At 37.2% G+C, this 20226-nt stretch overlaps 1 protein-coding gene across 1 annotated transcript in view; it reads left to right on the top strand.

Moving 5' to 3' along the window:
* trpc7b (transient receptor potential cation channel, subfamily C, member 7b) overlaps positions 1 to 20226 on the top strand; it is a 49514-nt gene that overhangs the window by 28015 nt on the left and 1273 nt on the right. Inside the window, exons 7-8 of the mRNA XM_067383292.1 lie at positions 18956 to 19151; positions 19852 to 20073. Of these exons, the coding sequence (XP_067239393.1) occupies positions 18956 to 19151; positions 19852 to 20073 (418 nt within the window). The remainder of the gene's footprint in view (positions 1 to 18955; positions 19152 to 19851; positions 20074 to 20226) is intronic.

Below are 20226 nucleotides of genomic sequence, written 5' to 3'. Positions count from 1 at the left end.
TTTCTCCTAAAATTCCACTGGAGAAATCAGCAAAAGCTGGTCAGGTTTTGTCATACAGTGAAAAAAATTTATTTTCTTTCTCAGTATTTTTGTCTTGAATATAAATATCTAAACATTCTTAAGATATGCATTTTACTGAGAAGCAAAATTACTTAAAGGGATAGTTCACCCAAAAATGAAAATTTGATGTTTATCTGCTACCCCCAGTGCATCCAAGATGTAGGTGACTTTTTTCTTCAGTCGAAAGCAAATTATGATTTTTAACTGCAACCGCTGCCGTCTGTCAGTCAAATAATAGCAGTAGATGGGAACTTCAACTATAAGAGTGAATAAACCTTGCTTAGACAAATCAAAATTAAAACCTGCGGCTCGTGACGACACATTAATGTCCTAAGACACGAAACGATCCGTTTGTGCGAGAAACCGAACATTATTTATATAATTTTTACCTCTAATACACCACTATGTCCAACTTCGTTCAGCTTCCTGTTAGTGAGGTCAAAAAACGCGTTGTGAAGACGGAAGTGATGTCTCGCCCATATACTTCAATGAGCGCGAGACATCACTTCCGTTGTCAGAGCGCGATCAGACCTCACTAACCGGAAGTTGAACGAAGTTGGACATAGTGGTGTATTAGAGGTAAAAAATGATATAAATACAGTTCGGTTTCTCGCACAAACCGATCGATTCGTGTCTTAGGCCATCAAACTCTATAGTGTACAGTGTGCGTTGACTTTGCTTATTACACACAGGGATGCGCATCACACAAACATGCCAAATATTAAAAACAAAAGGATTACAGTGTAAAAGAATGTTATTGTGTAGGCTACATAAATATAAAAATGTAATGATGAATAGTCATTGCGTGTATTAGAATTAGGATACCTATTTTCATTTCAGCCTATTACTACTTATAACGGACACAGTCACTGCTAATTCATCCCATGCCTTCTTCACCTCGGGAAGCTTTGGTGGATTCCTGATTGTCCCATAGAAGATCTGCTCGCGCGCTTTAACTTCGCGCACGAGCAGATCGGTTTCTTCGCTTGAAAAGCGTTCAGCTTTTCCGCCAACAAATTCCGCCATGTAAATAGCAATCCGCCATGATGCGAGCGCATCTCACTCTTCAAGGGAATGGGAGATGACACTCTGATTGGTTTATTGAACGTTACGCCCATTACTCATTAAGAGAATAGGGACAGCCCATTTTAAAAATGCGCCCCGGCGCACGGACCGTATTTCCGTCTTTAAAATAGCAAAAGTGGATTTGGACACGCCCTGAGTGCACCTGCGCAGTGCACTTTACATTTTGCATTAGAATAGGGCCCTAAGCGTACATTAAAGTCTTTTCTTTTTTTTTTTAGGGCAGTGTGATATTGACATATAATTATCTCGATATTTTCTGGGATTTTGTCAGTAATGATAAGGATTAGATGATATTAGATGATATTTTGTAGCTCCATCTAGCAGCATTTATTTACACAGCAGTTACAATTGCATAAATGTTATGGTAATATCGTGAATATTGAAATATTTAAAAAAACCTAAATGATAGTAAAATGTAAAAAAAATATGTAAAAAATATGAAAAAAGCAAGTCACTGTTTTATTGAGTCATTCAGTCAGCCGATTTGTTCAAGTAGCTGATTCACTCAGGAATGAAGCAAGTGACTCTTTATGAATAGTTCATTGAATCATTGACTCGTTCCACAATGCTGATTCATTCAGGAATGAAACACTGATGTAAGTTGTTCGGAGACGCACTACGGTTTTGATGTGGGTCTATATTTGTTGGTGAAATAGAGAAAAAACTTTGTTTGTTTATTGAAGTGTTCATCAACAACAACACGCTTGCTCATGTGATATTGCTTAACTTCCATATAAAAATGTCAAAAACTCATACAGAGGCATTTTTGCACCATATATTGAATTTCGTGGTCATTTTAACTGCATTCTACTAATCTGCAACAGTGAAAGGCCAGTTTTTGTTTTGCAAAGTGAGTGACAGTGTCAGCTTCCACACTGTTACAAAAACAACAATTACGTTATTATCGTAGATGAAAAGTCCCACACCCAGAAAATACATTGACAGATTTAAAAGATCTCATTCATGTTGGCTATAATGTTGCTTCATATGCGCGTCTCGTAATTATCATGTGTTGTGTCTGTGCTGCTAGTTTTGTTCGCTGTAGGTGGGAAATTAGCATGCTGATTAAAAGTGATGCACCGCCTCAGCTCGCCAGCTACTGGCCCGTAACGGCCCATGGAAACCCTGTTAGCGTCGTCATGGTTACGCTCCTCCGTGATGCCTCTAAATGGAAAATCGAGGCGGGAGGAGTGACGGCGTCCCATCGACGTATCTCAGCCTGTCAGAGGGACACGAGCGAGGAGGCGTTGATTTTAATCATTTGGCGCACATCGCAGAGCGCCCTGCTGAGATGGAGACTGGTTTTAGGACAATAAGAGCCGCAGAGCAGATGTAATCAATGAACTGTCTCTGAAGCAGCCGACGGCCTGATTTAATCTGAATCAAAGAGCTCAAGCCTGATGTGAATGGGAAAAACTTTCAGGTTCACTGTAACATGATGATGTGCAACACCTACCACAGGACCGAAAACCTTCCCCAAAAAACACTGTAACAAATCAAACCTCATTGGGATTTTTATGTTGGTTTGGAACAGTTCACATTGTTTTTTCACATAAATGTTCATCCCAACACTCCTGCCAGGACACAAAATAAATCATATTAAATTAATTAAGCTATTAATTATGATAATAATAATAATAATAATAATTTTGTTTAATTCACTAACATATGTATATATAGTACTAACAGTACTAATACTAATATATATATATATATGTTCATGAGTCTCTTGTTTGTCCTGAGCAGTTAAACTGAGCTCTGTTCTTCAGAAAAATCCTCCAGCTCCTGCAGATTCTTTGGTTTTCCAGCATCTTCTGCATATTTGAACCCTCTCCGGCAGTGACTGAATGATTTTGAGATCCGTCTTTTCACACTGAGGACAACTGAGGGACTCAAACTCAACTATTAAAAAAGGTTCAAACATTTACTGATGCTTCAGAAGAAAACACGACACAGTCGGGGATGTAAACTTTTTGAATTGGATGAATAGAATAAATTGTACATTTTTTTGTCTTCTGGGAAACAAGTATCTTTGTAGCTTCCAAAGGGCAATACTAAATGAAAAAAATATGTTCTTTAAACAAAACCAAAAAACTTGCACATCAACTTCTTGTTCAGAAGTTTTCAAAAGTGTGCATTCATACTCGATTTCAATACTCCATATTTTGAAAGCGGCTCCCTGATGCATGCAAATATACCACAGTATGAAAGCTATCTTAGGCTGGGCTGTGTAGTTGTAAGTTGTAGCCATCTCTGTATCATGCTTGAAGAAAAAATTGGTCTCCATTTGCACTTTAAATATTGAGAGAGTGCTTTGATTATGGCTGCACTTATTGTTTGCACTTAAGACTAGAGAAAACTGTGTTATTCATTTTTATGTATACACTGGTCAGCTCTTGAGGTTGTGGCAAAACCTTTTACAGTGCTTGAATATTGTTGTCTTTTACTGCATATGATAATTCATACTCAGAAAATAGAATTGAAAGGACATTTATTACAAGATGATTAGTTAAAACATTTCAAATGTACCTGCAGACTATTTTTCTAGTCATGTATATATATATTCTATTCAGTTCTAAATAGTTGTGTGATAGTTGTCAGTAGATGGCAGTGTGGATCTGGACTCATCTGCAGCTCCTTATTGAGCAACATGCAGCTTCTCCCAGCGGGCCTTGATAAAGTTCACATGGAGAATGTGGAACTCATTAGTCATGAGACAGTCTAACACCTCTGTGACTCAAATGAACTTAACTAACCTCAGATGTAGAAGACGGAAACTTAATGTGGAGGAATCTGTAAATAGAACACTTCAAATATAGCACCATACAAGTTCAGAACACATCAAAAAGAGGCATTTTCACAGTAGCTGAAGCAGTAGAGCGTGGCGCTAGCAACACCAGTGTCATGGAGGGTTTGATTCACAGCGAATGCATGAACTGATCAACTGTTTACCTTGAATGAAGTGTAAGTCACTTTGGATAAAAGCATCTGCCAAATGCATGAACGCAAATTGTGGTTGATGAAGTCAGACTGTGCTTGTCACCTTCCCCTGACCGCTGGACATTTCATTTACATTTACATTTATGCATTTGGCAGGTGCTTTTATTCAAATTGACTTGTAGTGCATTAAGACTATACATTTTATCAGTTCATGCATTTTCATATACATTTTATCAGTGTGTGTCGTGAACTTTAACAAGTGCTTAAATACAACATGTAATGTTATCATTTTATTGTGGTTTTATTTTGCATGATTCATCAGTGCATGTTATTCAAATGAGAAAATTATTTTTGCTTTCATAATTTACTATGAAAAATAACTATACACCTCTCAAACGTTTTTGCTGACAAAGCCAGTTTTTATATTTCAAAAGTATAAAGATATTAGTTGACGTTTAGCTGTGCTAGTGCCGCAAAATGACAGTTCAACCTCAACAGATTCAGCTCTGAATATTTCATACTTTTAATAATTTAGCTGACTTTTTGAAAATAGAATAGCAAAAGTTTCTATTAAAAACGTACCACTGACTGTACATTATTTCCCACTGAATACTTAGTTGAGCTCAGAAATATGTCATATTATGGAAGTCTGCCGAATTGCAAATGTGATTTCATGTAATTATCCGACGTGAACTTTTCAAACTCTCAGGTCGTCAGCTGCTGCTGTTTTGCAGATGTTTTCCCAGGCTTATTTTAGTTTTATTATAGTTTTATTCATATTCGATTCCAAAAAAGTTGGGACATTGTACAAATTTTGAATAAAAACAGAATGCAATGATGTGGAAGTTTCACATTTCAATATTTTATTCAGAATACAACATAGATGACATATCAAATGTTAAAACTGAGAAAATGTATCATTTTAAGGGAAAAATAAGTTGATGGGATCAACACATCTCAAAAAAGTTGGGACAAGGCCATGTTTACCACTGTGTGGCATCCCCTCTTCTTTTTATAACAGTCTGCAAACGTCTGGGGACTGAGGAGACAAGTTGCTCAAGTTTAGGAATAGGAATGTTGTCCCATTCTTGTCTAATACAGGCTTCTAGTTGCTCAACTGTCTTCGGTCTTCTTTGTCGCATCTTCCTCTTTATGATGAGCCAAATGTTTTCTGTGGGTGAAAGATCTGGACTGCAGGCTGGCCATTTCAGTACCCGGATCCTTCTCCTACGCAGCCATGATGTTGTAATTGATGCAGTATGTGGTCTGGCATTGTCATGTTGGAAAATGCAAGGTCTTCCCTGAAAGAGACGACGTCTGGATGGGAGCATATGTTGTTCTAGAACTTGGATATACCTTTCAGCATTGATGGTGCCTTTCCAGATGTGTAAGCTGCCCATGCCACACGCACTCATGCAACCCCATACCATCAGAGATGCAGGCTTCTGAACTGAGCGCTGATAACAACTTGGGTTGTCCTTGTCCTCTTTAGTCCGATTGACATGGCATCCCAGTTTTCCAAAAAGAACTTCAAACTTTGATTCGTCTGACCACAGAACAGTTTTCCACTTTGCCACAGTCCATTTTAAATGAGCCTTGGCCCAGAGAAAACACCTTTGCTTCTGGATCATGTTTAGATATGGCTTCTTTTTTGACCTATAGAGTTTTAGCCGGCAATTGCGAATGGCACGGTGGATTGTGTTCAGTGACAATGTTTTCAAAGTATTCCTGAGCCCATGTTGTGATTTCCATTATAGTAGCATGTTGCCAGTTGATCTAATAAGTTACAAATTGGTCCTCCAGCTGTTCCTTATATGTACATTCAACTTTTCCGGCCTCTAATTGCTACCTGTCCCAACTTTTTTGGAATGTGTAGCTCTCATGAAATCCAAAATGAGCCAATATTTGGCATGACATTTCAAAATGTCTCACTTTCAACATTTGATATGTTATCTATATTCTATTGTGAATAAAATATAAATTTATGAGATTTGTAAATTATTGCATTCCTTTTTTATTCACAATTTGTACAGTGTCCCAACTTTTTGGGAATCGGGTTTGTATTTCAGGCAACGTTTCAATTTTCTAATTTTCATCTAATTTTCATTTTTATCTAATATTTATATTTTATTTTATTTTAGCTTTATTTCAATTAACAGAAATGTTTTTTAATTAATTTGAGTTTTAGTTCATGATTTTCCATCCAGCATTACAGCGTTTCCCTGGGTTCAGTGTGATGTGCAACAATGAATCATGGGAAATGAACGGCAGACAGTTTGTTCTGAAGTTCAGCAATGTGGAAACACTCACAGGTTTGCTAACAAGCCTTAAAGGTTAGAGCACAGATACTTCTGTGTGCGTGTGTGTGAGTGCATGCAGTCTCTCTGCGGCTCAGTGTCTTGCGTGTGTGTGATGCAGGTGGATGCGATAATGATCTCTCTTGGGGCCGTTTGTGTGTGTGTGTAAGTGGACAGTATTGAAGAAGTGCTGGCGAAAGCTAATACTTGAAAGACAGCGGCACAATCTAATCACACATACATAATGATACTTGTCAAGGGAGAGAGATGGTTTGCTCAGAAGGCGTCATAGTTGGAGAGCAGTGACGCATCAAAAGCACATCCAGATCTCATTTCACCTTAAAATCACATATAAAACATAAAGATAATAAATCCCATTAAGATCTGATTTTCGGGTGAAATATCTCTATTTTTATATATATTTTATTCATATTTTGAATTAACTTTAACTTTATACATTTTCATTGTCATTTAGATTTAGATTTTAGTAATTTTGTATGTGATGTTGTCATTTTTTTTATTGTTAATGTTATTTTATTTTATTTTTTTCAGTTTATTTATTTATTTTTTTTTTTCAGTTTCAATTTTAGTGCTTCAACTTTAACTTATTTTGGTTAGTTGCCATTGCCAACACAACATTTCTCATTTTTGTTTAGTCTTTTTTTGTTTTCAATGAGTTTTTCATCTAATTTTCAATATATTTTTTCAATAAAATAAAAGTTTTAGTTTTAGCTAACAATGTTTTTTTTTTTTTTGTGTGTGTAATATACATGCATGTTAGATGTATAGATATATATATAAATGCAGGAAAGAGAGAATTTTAACTAATTGCATCATGTCTTTGCATGCACCATCTGTGTTTTAGTGCCTGTTTCACTACAGATGCTATACAAGTCCCTTAATGCAAACATGCCACAAAATGTGCTGAAAGTAATTGCGCTCTTTTGTCCCCATCTTGCGGGTCGTTCTGAGTGTTAGGGTATGTTCGTTTAGCGAATAAGGCTCAATCAATACTGAGTCTAATTTACACATTAAGCAGGTTTGTGCTAGAAAGAATGAGAATGACAATCTGAATCCTCAAACATGCTCAAGTAGCCTCACTGTTCAATGAATTCAGCCAGGAGAGAGAGAGAGAGAGAGAGAGAGACGTGATGCTGGAGCAGGTCTTTGTAAAGCAACACTGCAGGGTTTGCACTTTAACACACCAGAGATAAAGAACGAGAGGAAACAGGCAGTCAGGAATGGACAGAATGAGTGAAAATGTCCTCAAACCAGGAGAGAAAAGGCACAACTCTCCTGCTGACAAAAGCACATCCATCAGAAAACATGCATGGTGTGTGAGGAGAGTTAATTTGATCCCAGGATTTCTCTTATTGAGTCTTTTTAAGCTTGTGTGTGTGGGGGGTGGGTGGGTGGGTTTTCACCAGGGAACATATGAAAATGTTTAAGAAACTCTTGACAAAAAATGTCATGCCTGAGGCTGTCTGTCAGCCAAGGATTTTGCCGATTTTATGAAAACGCATAAATGCGTAGAGCTACACACAAACACACACACATATTTATATATGAAGAGTTCTGTTGCAAAAACCTCTAAATCCATCTGACATGTTTTCTTATAAATGAGCATTTTTTACCAGGCTCCTATATTTAGGTTCAGTAATTTCACTTTAATGGCAATAGAAAGGTTATTAGTCAGTTATTGAAATGCCTTATTTTAAAAAATGTCACTTTAGTCAATTCATTGGTATTTAACAAATTTGACTGTCTTTTGCTGCAAATCCAGCTAAGTACATGAGTGCTTTTTTCACAAAAACCTCTAAGTCCACCTCTTTGGACAGCAAGACAAAGTAAAACATCTGTTTGTGTCAGTTTTGCATCAGCAAAAGGAACACTGTTGTGTTTACTTGCTTCTCATGAAATCCTGGGCAAGATGGACAAGATGATCTGCTGAAGTACACACTGTGCATCAGAATAGAGAAGAAAGGTGATTTAAGTGACTTTGAACGTGGCATGGTTGTTGCTGCCAGATGGGCTAGTCTGAGTATTTCAGAAACTGCTGATCTACTGGGATTTCCATCTCTAGTGTTTAGAGAATTGTCAGAAGAAGAGAAAATATCCAGTGAGTGTAAGTTCTGTGGGTGAAAATACCTTGTTGATGGCAGAGGTTACAGGAGAATGACCAGACTGGTTCAGCTGATAGAAAAGCAACAGAAACTCAAATAACGAGGTCTGCAGAAGAGCATCTCTGAACACAACATGTCAAACCTTGAAGCAGATGAGCTCCAGTTGCAGAAGACATAACGGTTCCACTCCTGTCAGCTGAGAACAGCAAACTGATGCTACAATTCACACCGACTCACCAAAGTTGGATGATAGAAGATTGGAAAAACATTGCCTGGTCTGATGAGCCAGGACTTCTGCTGCGACATTCAGATGGTGGAGTCAGAATTTGGCATAAACAACATGAAATCATAGATCCATCCTGCCTTGTATCAGCGGTTCAGGCTGCTGGTGATGTAATTTCGTGAGGCATAGGCGGAGCGTGTGTAAAGCTTGGCAAGGCTTAGCCTTCCCTTGGACACTGACTCAAGACTAGTGTGGGATTTTCTCACTCAAACCACTTCCTGCTGCTTCTCCTGATTGCTTTTAGAGGGAAAAGCTGCTGGTCTAGGATCAGTTTTCTCTGTAATGATAGCATATTGGTTAAACAGATTTGGCAAACGGTCCAGTGCATATCTGTGTTTGCGCTCCGAAGAGTGTCAAAGGTTTCTCTTTACAACATGTTTTTCCAGCGTTGAGCAATGAAGCCAATCGCAGACATATCTGTTGATTTATTGAACGCAATGGCCAATCAGAGGTGATTAAGTTAGAATTAGACGTGCCGATTTGAGAAGCACATGGCAGAACGAGTGAAAGAGACGAGCTGAATGAAAGTGCACTTTCACTCTCTGACAGCAGAGGGCGCTGATGGAACAGCAGAAATGCTGCGGTTACCCCGTAAACCCCGTAAACAAAGCAGCTGCTACTGAACAGTATTTAAAATGCTTCAAACAGCCATTCATTTTTTTGTATTCGCAATGTTGTTCATTCACAGGACCAAATACTTGATACTTAACAACTTAACTGGCTATTTATTTTCAAACTTAAACATTTTTATATTTTAATATGGGCTACAACATGCCGTATAATGATTGAAAATTTTCTGATTATTTGTTATTGTTCGGTAACACTTGACGACCTTGATGACCTAAAGCTTTATTAGTTAACATGGTAATTCATTATTACCAAACTGACAATTAGCATTTAAAGGTGCCCTAGAACATTCTTTCACAAGATGTAATATAAGTCTAAGGTGTCCCCTGAATGTGTCTGTGAAGTTTCAGCTCAAAATACCCCATCGATTTTTTTAAATTAATTTTTTTAACTGCCTATTTTGGGGCATCATTAACTATGCGCCGATTCAGGCTGCGGCCCCTTTAAATCCTCGTGCTCCCCCCCCCCCCCCAGCTCTAGACTATAAAACAGTGCATTAACAAAGTTCACACAGCTAATATAACCCTCAAACGGATCTTTACAAAATGTTCGTCATGCATGCTTCGGATCATGTGAGTATAGTATTTATTTGGATGTTTACATTTGATTCTGAATGAGTTTGATTGTGCTCCGTGGCTAAAGCTAACATTACACACTGTTGGAGAGATTTATAAAGAATGAAGTTGTGTTTATGAATTATACAGACTGCAAGTGTTTAAAAATGAAAATAATGACGGCTCTTGTCTCCATGAATACAGTAAGAAACGATGGTAACTTTAATCACATTTAATAGTTCATTTCATACTGAGGACAACTGAGGGACTCAAACTCAACTATTAAAAAAGGTTCAAACATTCACTGATGCTCCAGAAGGAAACACGATGCATTAAGAGCTGAGGGGTGAAAACTTTTGAATTCAAATATCAAGGTAAATTGTACTTAATTTTTCTGCCGGCAAACATGCAAGTATCTTCTGTTGGTTCTGAACGGCAGTACTAAATGAAAAACAATGATATTTAAACAAAATAAGAAAAATTGTGACATCTTCATCCTGTTCAAAAGTTTTCACCCCCCCGACTCTTAATGCATCGTGTTTCCTTCTGGAGCATCAGTGAATGTTTGAACCTTTTTTAATAGTTGAGTTTGAGTCCCTCAGTTGTCCTCAGTATGAAAACACAGATCTCAAAATCATACAGTCACTGCTGGAAAGGGTTCAAATATGCAAAAATGCTTGAAAACTGATGAATCTGCAGGAGCTGGAGGATTTTTCTGAAGAACAGAGCTCAGTTTAACTGCGGGTTAACTGGGGTTATTTTAATCAATTCAGCTATTGTTTTGTCTTGTGAACTAAATGCAAACATCTTTTATGTAAAATATCTTACTCAGGACAGTACTAAACAAAAAAATTACATATATTTTTCATTATCCTTCTTATTTTATTAAAATAATTCTCATTTTCACAGATTCTGCAAGGGGTTCACATACTTTTTCATGCCATTGTATGGATGATATTTTAAGAAAGAGAGAAATATATATATAGAGAGGAGATGGTTTTCTTGCCCAGTCTGTAGGCGCAAAGCAAAAGAAGAAAAACGAACACTGGAACCTGCTGTGAGAGAGAGTGTGTGTGTGTGTGTGTGTGTGTGTGTGTGTGTGTGTGTGTGTGTGTGTGTGTGTGAATCGAGGAAGGTAGATGACCTAAACATGAGTCAGAAAGAGTCTCTCTTTCTCTCTGCCTACATCTTTAAACACATTCACTGTGAAGTTATTCTGTGAAACACAGAGGAGAGAAGCAGAGAGAACAGAGCAAAGAAAATATAATTAAGATGAGAGTGATGAAGGCTTCTGTGTGTGTTTGTGCGATTTTAGGACATGTTTACCTGCTGCAACTAACCAGTTACTAAGCCACAAACAGACCCACATCTGAAGTAAAAACCAGCTGAGAAGCTCTTCTGTAGACTTCTGTGAAGTTAATTATAATCACTCTGTTCCAAAACCTTTGCCATCTGCCTCCTACATAGTGAGCTGTCTTCTAAGATGACATGCTGATTGAAATTGAAGTGACAGATTTGGAGTGTTAGACAAATATTTCAACTCACAATTGTTATACTTGAATCATATTCATTACAGTTTTTTCCAATTGCTAACACACTAAAATGACATGCACAGCACAATTATTTAAACTGACACACAGAGAGCAAAACTTCTTCTCAAGTCTCCAAAAGTCTAAACACCTTTTCTGTTTTACACACATTTTGCATTTCAAAATAGCCCTTTTTAAATTCACTAAATACAGTTCTCTGCATAAGACACAACAATCTGACATAAAGTCACATGTTTGCCATTTCAAAACACTGCCATTCAAAATGACACTACATGAGCTAATTGGCCAATTACATGTGCCACCTGGCCAAACACCTCAGTGGTTAATTGTTAACACTTCAATCAGGATGTAAGCACTATGAAAAGACCACAGGTGAGAACCTTTTTTTTACAACAACAATGGAAGACATTGCAGAGAGAGGAAGAGGAAGAGGAAGAGGGAGGTTGAGAATAAGAGGGGGAGGAAGAGTGAGAGGTAGGGGTAGAGCAGGTAGAGGAGTTCATGGCCAAAGAAGACAAACACTTTCAAATGAAATCAGAGCAACCTTAGTAGATCATGTCATCAACCATGGGTTGACAATGCGTGAGGCTGGACAGAGAGTGCAGCCAAACTTGAGCCGTTTTACTGTCGCCTCTGTCATCCGGACCTTTAGACTGGAGAACAGGTATGTAACCAAAATTTCATGTAGTACACATGTAGTATACCCCATGTCATAGTGTATCAGTTGGGTGACACCTGTTTACTTAGTGTTTGACATCAGCCATTCGTGAACTGTACAAGTTTCCTGTACAATGTACTCTACTGTGGGGGAAAATATTTAGGCTGCATTGTCCAAGCCCTATATATATTTTTATTTAATTTTTTCTAAAGGACTGAGAGACGACACCATGGTGGAGGAAGGGACCAAATGTTCACCGGGGTACAGGAAGCTGCCATTGTAAACTTGGTTTTGGAAAATAATGAAATCAGATTACGAGAAATTCAAAGCCACATCATCCAAGACAACACCTTATTCAACAACATTCAACGAGTTAGTCTGTCCACATTGGCTCGCATTCTCAAGCGAAACCAAATCAGAATGAAACCACTTTATAAGGTGCCGTTTGAGAGAAACTCTCAAAGAAACAAAGAGATCAGACGAGCATATGTGGATGTAAGTACTATATTGACTGCAGTACACTACACACAACATTGTTTCCCAGTGTACTGGATAACACCATATTGAGTGATTTTTGTTCTTTGTTTTCAGGGAGTACTGGAAATGGATGCTCATGCAATCCCACATGAGTTCATCTTTATAGATGAGGCTGGGTTCAACCTAGCAAAGACCAGAAGAAGAGGGAGAAACCTCATTGGCCACAGAGCCATTATAGATGTTCCTGGCCAACGTGGTGGGAACATCACAATGTGCGCTGCCATCTCCAATATGCATGGTGTCCTCCACCGTCATGCCAAACTTGGACCATACAACACAGCCCATATTCTCACATTTCTGGACAGACTTCACAACATTCTCATACCACCAGAGCGTATGAATGATGCAGACCATCAAAGAAACCGGTACGTTGTAGTATGGGACAACGTGAGCTTTCATCGTGCAGCCCCAGTCCAAAACTGGTTTGCTGACCACCCAACATTTCTCGTGCAATACCTCCCACCATACTCACCATTTCTGAACCCCATAGAAGAATTCTTTTCGGCATGGCGGTGGAAGGTATACGACCGGCAGCCCTTTGTGCGCATGCCTCTTGTGCAGGCCATGGAAGAGGCATGTGATGAGATTGATGTGGGTGCAATTCAGGGATGGATAAGGCACTCAAGGTGCTTCTTCCCTCGATGTCTGGCAAGGGAAGATATTGCCTGTGATGTTGACGAGGCGTTGTGGCCAGACCCGGCTGTGCGGCAAGATGCTGCCTAATTATTTTTCTTGCCTTTTTTTTTTTTGTTTTTTTTTACTGTAATATATTTTTTTTCAGAAATTTTCTTTTTCAGTTTACTTTTTTTGTAAGAATATTTTTGTTCAGTCCCATGTAAATATATCTGCTGTGCTTATGTTGTACTGACTTGTTTACTGTAGTGAAGGAAAAAAAATAAAAATGTTGCAACAGCATGTGTGTATCTGCAAATATTTCTGTGCATGTGAACAATCTGATACATATTTTAGTATTATGGCAAAGCATACTAAAGATGGGGGTGCTTTTCATTATGCCCAACAGTGTGTAGGTGGTTAGGCAAAAATCTGGTAATATGAATGAAGTGTGTGCCATTTCATGCAAAAGTTTGATTTTGATAATGCTCTGTGTAGTTTCGGTTGCAGTGCTTCATTTTGCAGGATATATGAGGTATTTTGCAGTTTGGGTGTGTGGTTTTGTGAATTGTGTTTTTTGATAAAACCAGACTAGTTTGAAAAATTGTGTGTTAGCAATTGGAAAAAACTGTAATGGTAACACTTTACAATAAAGTTTGTTTGTTTTTTTTGACTGAAACGAGTCATCAGTAATTCTAGTCTCGCTTCCTGTTCAAACTAATTAGTTTGTAACTAATTTGCATAATGCCAGCCTATGGCCTTCATTGGCTGCCCATGAGCAGTTGAGGCCTGGAAGAATTTGGTTCATGTTGTTCATGTCAAGAAGATGCTGTTTTCTATGCTGCGAAAGTTAAATCCACATTAATGAACTTCCAAAAGAATGATATTAATAAGGTAAAATTGATGTCATCGTTACTGTGTGTATCAAGTACTTATGAAGAACTGAAATTCAGATATGATAATTGGAATATGGTTTCGGACAGACACTGTAAGCAGTCAACCAATTACAACAGTCTAAGCCATCTGACCAATCAGAGCAGAGCAGCTCTCAGAAAGGAGGGGTTTATAGAGACTGAATCCTTGATCAAATTGTTTGAGACACTGAGAGAAAAGAGCTGATGCTGCAATTGATATTATGAGAACATTAATGTGTTTTTTGACCTCAGATGCAGGTGAATATTTTGTAGGAGACTCCAAAACAAAACTAGGAACCTGTAAAATAGCATAATAGGGGTACTGGGAACTATCCGTGAACAATTAGAATTATACCAACCAACGTTAACAAAGATTAATAAATACTTTTTACAATTTTGTTCATTGTTAGTTCCTGTTAGCTAATAAGAAATAAGACTGTATTGTAAAGTGTTACCATGATGATTCCTCTTTTATTTTTCATTATTTTTTCATTATTTTATCGTGATGCATTCTGGGATTGACTTCCTTCTCGGAGAAGGATACGTGTCATAACTTGTGATGCCTAAAATAGTTGTCTACGTAGAGCTCACTTGTTTTTTTTTCTTGACCGAATGGACGTCACTGAAGTTTTGGCTACATCTACATTAATCTGCAAAATTTCTAAATACTCTCTGCCCACATGGTGTTTTCAAGTGTTTTCTAAAAGTTTCTCGTCCACACTAAAACATTGGAAGATGTTAAAATCATCTTACTGCGCATGCATAAAACATAATAAAAGCTCCCGAGATGATACTGAGAGACCAGATCTAATAAATTTCTCATGCTATTCTTCTGGTATTATCATTTTATTACCAAAATATCCCACTACTTACAAGGTTGCGTCCAGATCGCACTCATGCATCGTCTAAAATGCAATCACCCTCATGTTTTGCCCCAGGACAACAATTGCAAGTAAATGTTCTGTCATCTTTGCAGGAATGTAATATGAAGATCTATCTTTAGCAACACAGTGAAAGTGAGTAGCACATCAGGGACATGCCGGTATAAACATAAATATCTATCGGTACAATATTCTTCACATAAACGTGTCATTGTTTTCACAGTCCACGCTATAATTTATGCACTTGAGAGAGTGTTTTCAAAAAGCTCAGTTTTCGCAGGACTAAAACACTGTTTTAGACAAAATGTAGAGAAATGTTTTGAAATGTATCTGGATTAGAGTAGAGGTAGAGTTTGTCAGATTTCCTTTAGGGCTCAGCTTTAGCTAACAGCTTAAATCTCACACGCACTTAATGGGTTTTGATCAGCAAACATGAAGATTGACGGAGGAACTGAAGTTTTTATCTCTTTCATATTAAAGAGCCGAGCTCATTTCATCATTTTGATTGGCGTCGATGGCATCTAATCTCCCGCTTATATTTATTGAGCTGAGCCGGTGTGTTTGGGTGAGAGCGAGCGAGACAGACAAATGGATGGAAAACAGGAAAGACGAGTAGAAAAGAAGTGCCATTAAGAACAATATAGAGAAGGAGATTAATTTATGAGGGAAAATAGAAAGAGACAGAGGGAAGAAGATCATAACAGAAGAACTTCTTAGGTGGATTATTTTTTTGAATACTCTCTTTATAATATGATTTACGTGTTAATAAAACCAATTGCTCATGGCTATAATAAACCTACTGTCTGAAATCATCAGATAAATTACTAGAGATAGAGAGAAACTCTAAACCACATCTAGATATATTAATAATAAATGAGAGACTGAGAAAATATGAAGTGTGAAAGAGAGACTTAAATTAAACGAAGGAAAAGTGTTAGAGATGATTATAATGAAAAACGGAAGAAAAGTGAACGCAATTATATGTAGAAATGTATATGTAATTAGATTTAATTGTAGTTCAATTATATGCAAGAGTGAAAAAATATCTGCGAGAATCTTACAAAACCTGCTCATATTTCACCTCAAACCCATAGTAAAGAAATGTATGTTTTGCATAAAGAAAATTAAACATTTTTAGGACCATTAATCCTAATCTTATTAAAAGAAGTGTATTTACCCCAACTTTTGCAGTGCTGTTATGTGAAAAACTTAATAATGTATCATTTAAATTGTAAAATATTTATACATCATTGTAGTGTTTGTAGTGCTGCCATAATGTGATTTTGTGATTCATTACAGTAGTGAGAATCTAATGAGAACTACAAATGAACACAAAAGTAATTGCTTTACAGTGAGAATTTGGACTGAAAAAGTGCTTAATTGTTCTGAAAACAGTCACAATGCACACCTTTTAGTTCTTGAAGTATATTCCAGCATTCACACGGACACAACCTGTGTAAAAATTCAGAGCGGCATGGAGGGAGCGAGACCTTGACTGCGTCCACTCTATGAGTTCAGCATTAAAACACAAAACAAATCCATTATTTAACAGACCCTCTGTTCCTCTGTTCTCCAGCGTCACTTCATTTGATTCACTGGATGATTCATCATCCTCATTCTGCCGTCATTCAGCTCATGAATGCGGCCCTTGTTTAAAAACAGGTGCAGATGGAATAAAAATGTGTCCAAGTGGCACACAAGAAAGCACAATCACAATCTGCCAGACAGTTAGATTGAAGACTAGCTGAAGTTCTCAAAGGAGTCTTGTGATCTCACATGAGTCTCTTCAAGAGTTTCAGAACAGATCGAAACTGGCCTCAAACCGCTCAGGTTTACCGAGAGTCCAGTGTCTGCTAACAGAAGTCTCTCTGTCTGGGCATGCATTCATGTCAGCACCTTTCTCATTTGTAACACTGAAAAAAAGTGAAATGACAGTGTGATTTATTTAAAGTGCATCATTCTTAGAAAAAAGGTTCTATGGGGTTCTATATAGAACTCTAGGGTTCTTGACTCAATGTTAAAGAACTCTTTATGCCAAAAAGGTTCTAGATAAGGAGAAATGTCTTAAATTAGTACATTAATACTAGGGCTGTCAAATGATTAATCACGATTAATCGCATACAAAATAAAAGTTTGAGTTTGCCTAATATATGTGGGTGTACTGTATGTAATTATTATGTATATACAAATACAAACACATCCATGTATATATTTGAGAAATATTTACCATATATTTACCATATATATTTACCAAATATTTGCCATATTCATCTTTCCCTCGATTGCAACCAGTCGTCCTGTCCCTGCAGCTGAAAAACACCCCCACAGCATGATGCTGCCACCACCATGCTTCACTGTTGGGACTGTATTGGACAGGTGATGAGCAGTGCCTGGTTTTCTCCACACATACTGATTAGAGTTAAGGTCAGAAAGTTCTATCTTGGTCTCATCAGACCAGAGAATCTTATTTCTCACCATCTTGGCAAACTCCATGCGGGCTTTCATGTGTCTTGCACTGAGGAGAGGCTTCCGTCGAGCCACTTCGCCATAAAGCCCCGACTGGTGGAGGGCTGCAGTGATGGTTGACTTTCTACAACTTTCTCCCATCTCCCAACTGCATCTCTGGAGCTCAGCCACAGCGATCTTTGGGTTCTTCTTTACCTCTCTCACCAAGGCTCTTCTGCCCCGATAGATCAGTTTGGCCGGACGGCCAGCTCTAGGAAGGGTTCTGGTCATCCCAAACGTCTTCCATTTAAGGATTATGGAGGCCACTGTGCTCTTAGGAACCTTAAGTGTAGCAGATTTTTTTTGTAACCTTGACCAGATCTGTGACTTGCCACAATTCTGTCTCTGAGCTCTTCAGGCAGTTCCTTTGACCTCATGATTCTCATTTGCTCTGACATGCACTGTGAGCTGTAAGGTCTTATATAGACAGGTGTGTGGCTTTCCTAATCAAGTCCAATCAGTATAATGAAACACAACTGGACTCCATCTCAAGGATGATCAGAAGAAATGGACAGCACCTGAGTTAAATATATGAGTGTCACAACAAAGGGTCTGAATACTTAGGACCATGTGATATTTCAGTTTTTCCTTTTAAATAAATCTGCAAAAATTTCAACAATTCTGTGTTTTTCTGTCAATATGGGGTGCTGTGTGTACATTAGTGAGGAAAAAAAATGAACTTAAATGATTTTAGCAAATGGCTGCAATATAACAAAGAGTGAAAAATTTAAGGCGGTCTGAATACTTTCCGTACCCACTGTATATATATAATATATATATGTAATTATTTAAAACTAATCAATTTTTGATCATATATATAGTCAAACCAAAAATTATTTAGACATTTTTGATATATATTTACTAGTGGGTGCAGGACACTATAGTTCATTTATGTAAATGAGAATAGCAAAATAAAGTAAACTGTGACATATTATACCCAGAAATTCTTCATACAGTGGACTACCAGTAAAATTTATAAAAATTTGGAAACCAAAAATTATACAGACACTTTGACCTGACCATGTTTTGCTTAAGTGTTATCTGACAGAATCAAGATTATTTTTTTCTGATACAGTTTAAGATCTTGTCATATTTGTCATAAACTATAGTGAATAAACTGTATTAATTAATGAAATGTTCAAGGTGTCTGAATAAATTTTGGTTTGACTATATATAAAATTGGCTGCAACAAATTATTATTATTTTATTTTTAGTTGGTCCAAAGTATCATTATTTTCATTGTTTTTTTTAAATCAAATTTTATGAGAATCTATGAAAACACGGCATCTGATCAATAACATTTTCCTGTGATCTGTGTGTGTTAACAGGGTTGAGGAGAGCTTCAAGACTCTGTTCTGGTCCATATTTGGGCTCTCAGAGGTGATTTCTGTGGTTCTGAAGTATGATCATAAGTTCATTGAGAACATTGGTTACGTGCTGTATGGGGTTTATAATGTCACGATGGTGGTGGTTCTTCTCAACATGCTGATCGCCATGATCAACAGCTCCTACCAGGAAATAGAGGTACGCTCAATCCATAGACTGAGAATCGATTCTGAATAAAAAATATTTAAATATCCTTAAAGCAAGAGATATTTACCTGACAAACAGTTCTGGATAGATTAGATAGTCCATTGCTGATTACAAAATACTTGATGAAAATTGTAGTTAGTAATCTATTAGATTACTTATTTATTTATTTTTTGATTACTTTTAGATTACTTTGGACCTAACTCATTTATCGAATAGATTTAAATAGGATTATTTTGTTAATAATTAAATAATACAAATTTAAAAAAAAAAAAAAAAAAAAAAAAACTAATTTAATAAACAATCAAAATAAAACACTTGAACACTAAAAATTATTACATATTTTATTTACCTGCATGTCAATGTGACAGAGAACTGTAACCATTGAATGTGTTGATAAATTATTGACATTTTAACTTTAAATTAAAAATTTAAATTTAAATTATTTTAATTCAATATTTTAGGTCAAATGGCTGACAAAAAAGGGAATAAATGTAATAATCAAGTACTTATTTTTTGTAATCTGATTATGTAATCCAAATTACATGTAACCAGTTAGTAGCCAACACTGCTGACAAGCAAAATAAAATGCGTTTTCCTTGTTGAATATTGTTTCACGCAGAAATACTTCACATTATGGAAGCAGAAACCTCACTAAATGAATTATATGGTTTATGTCTTCATGTTTTTGCAGGAAGATGCTGATGTGGAGTGGAAATTTGCTCGCGCTAAACTCTGGTTGTCGTATTTCGATGAGGGACGGACGTTGCCCGCTCCGTTTAACCTGGTGCCCACCCCGAAATCCTTCTACTACCTGATCGTCCGGGTCAAGTCCTGCCTTATACAACTGTGTAAGGGCAAAGGTCATCATCATGACAACGAGCTGGAGATGGGCATGCTCAATTCACGGCCGAAGGTAAAATGCATACTTGCACTACACACTAAAAGTATGCAATTCAGGGTACTTATATATATTTTTTTAACTCAACTTATGTTCCTTGTGTACTCTAGATTTAATTTAACTGGTTTAATCAGTCTCACTGATATCTCAGTTCACTCTCGTCTGCAG

The sequence above is a fragment of the Chanodichthys erythropterus genome, chromosome 1 (assembly GCF_024489055.1).
Source record: "Chanodichthys erythropterus isolate Z2021 chromosome 1, ASM2448905v1, whole genome shotgun sequence".
NCBI lineage: Eukaryota > Metazoa > Chordata > Actinopteri > Cypriniformes > Xenocyprididae > Chanodichthys > Chanodichthys erythropterus.
The sequence above is the reverse complement of the archived record's forward strand: the minus strand, read 5'-3'. Positions and strand labels throughout refer to the sequence as shown.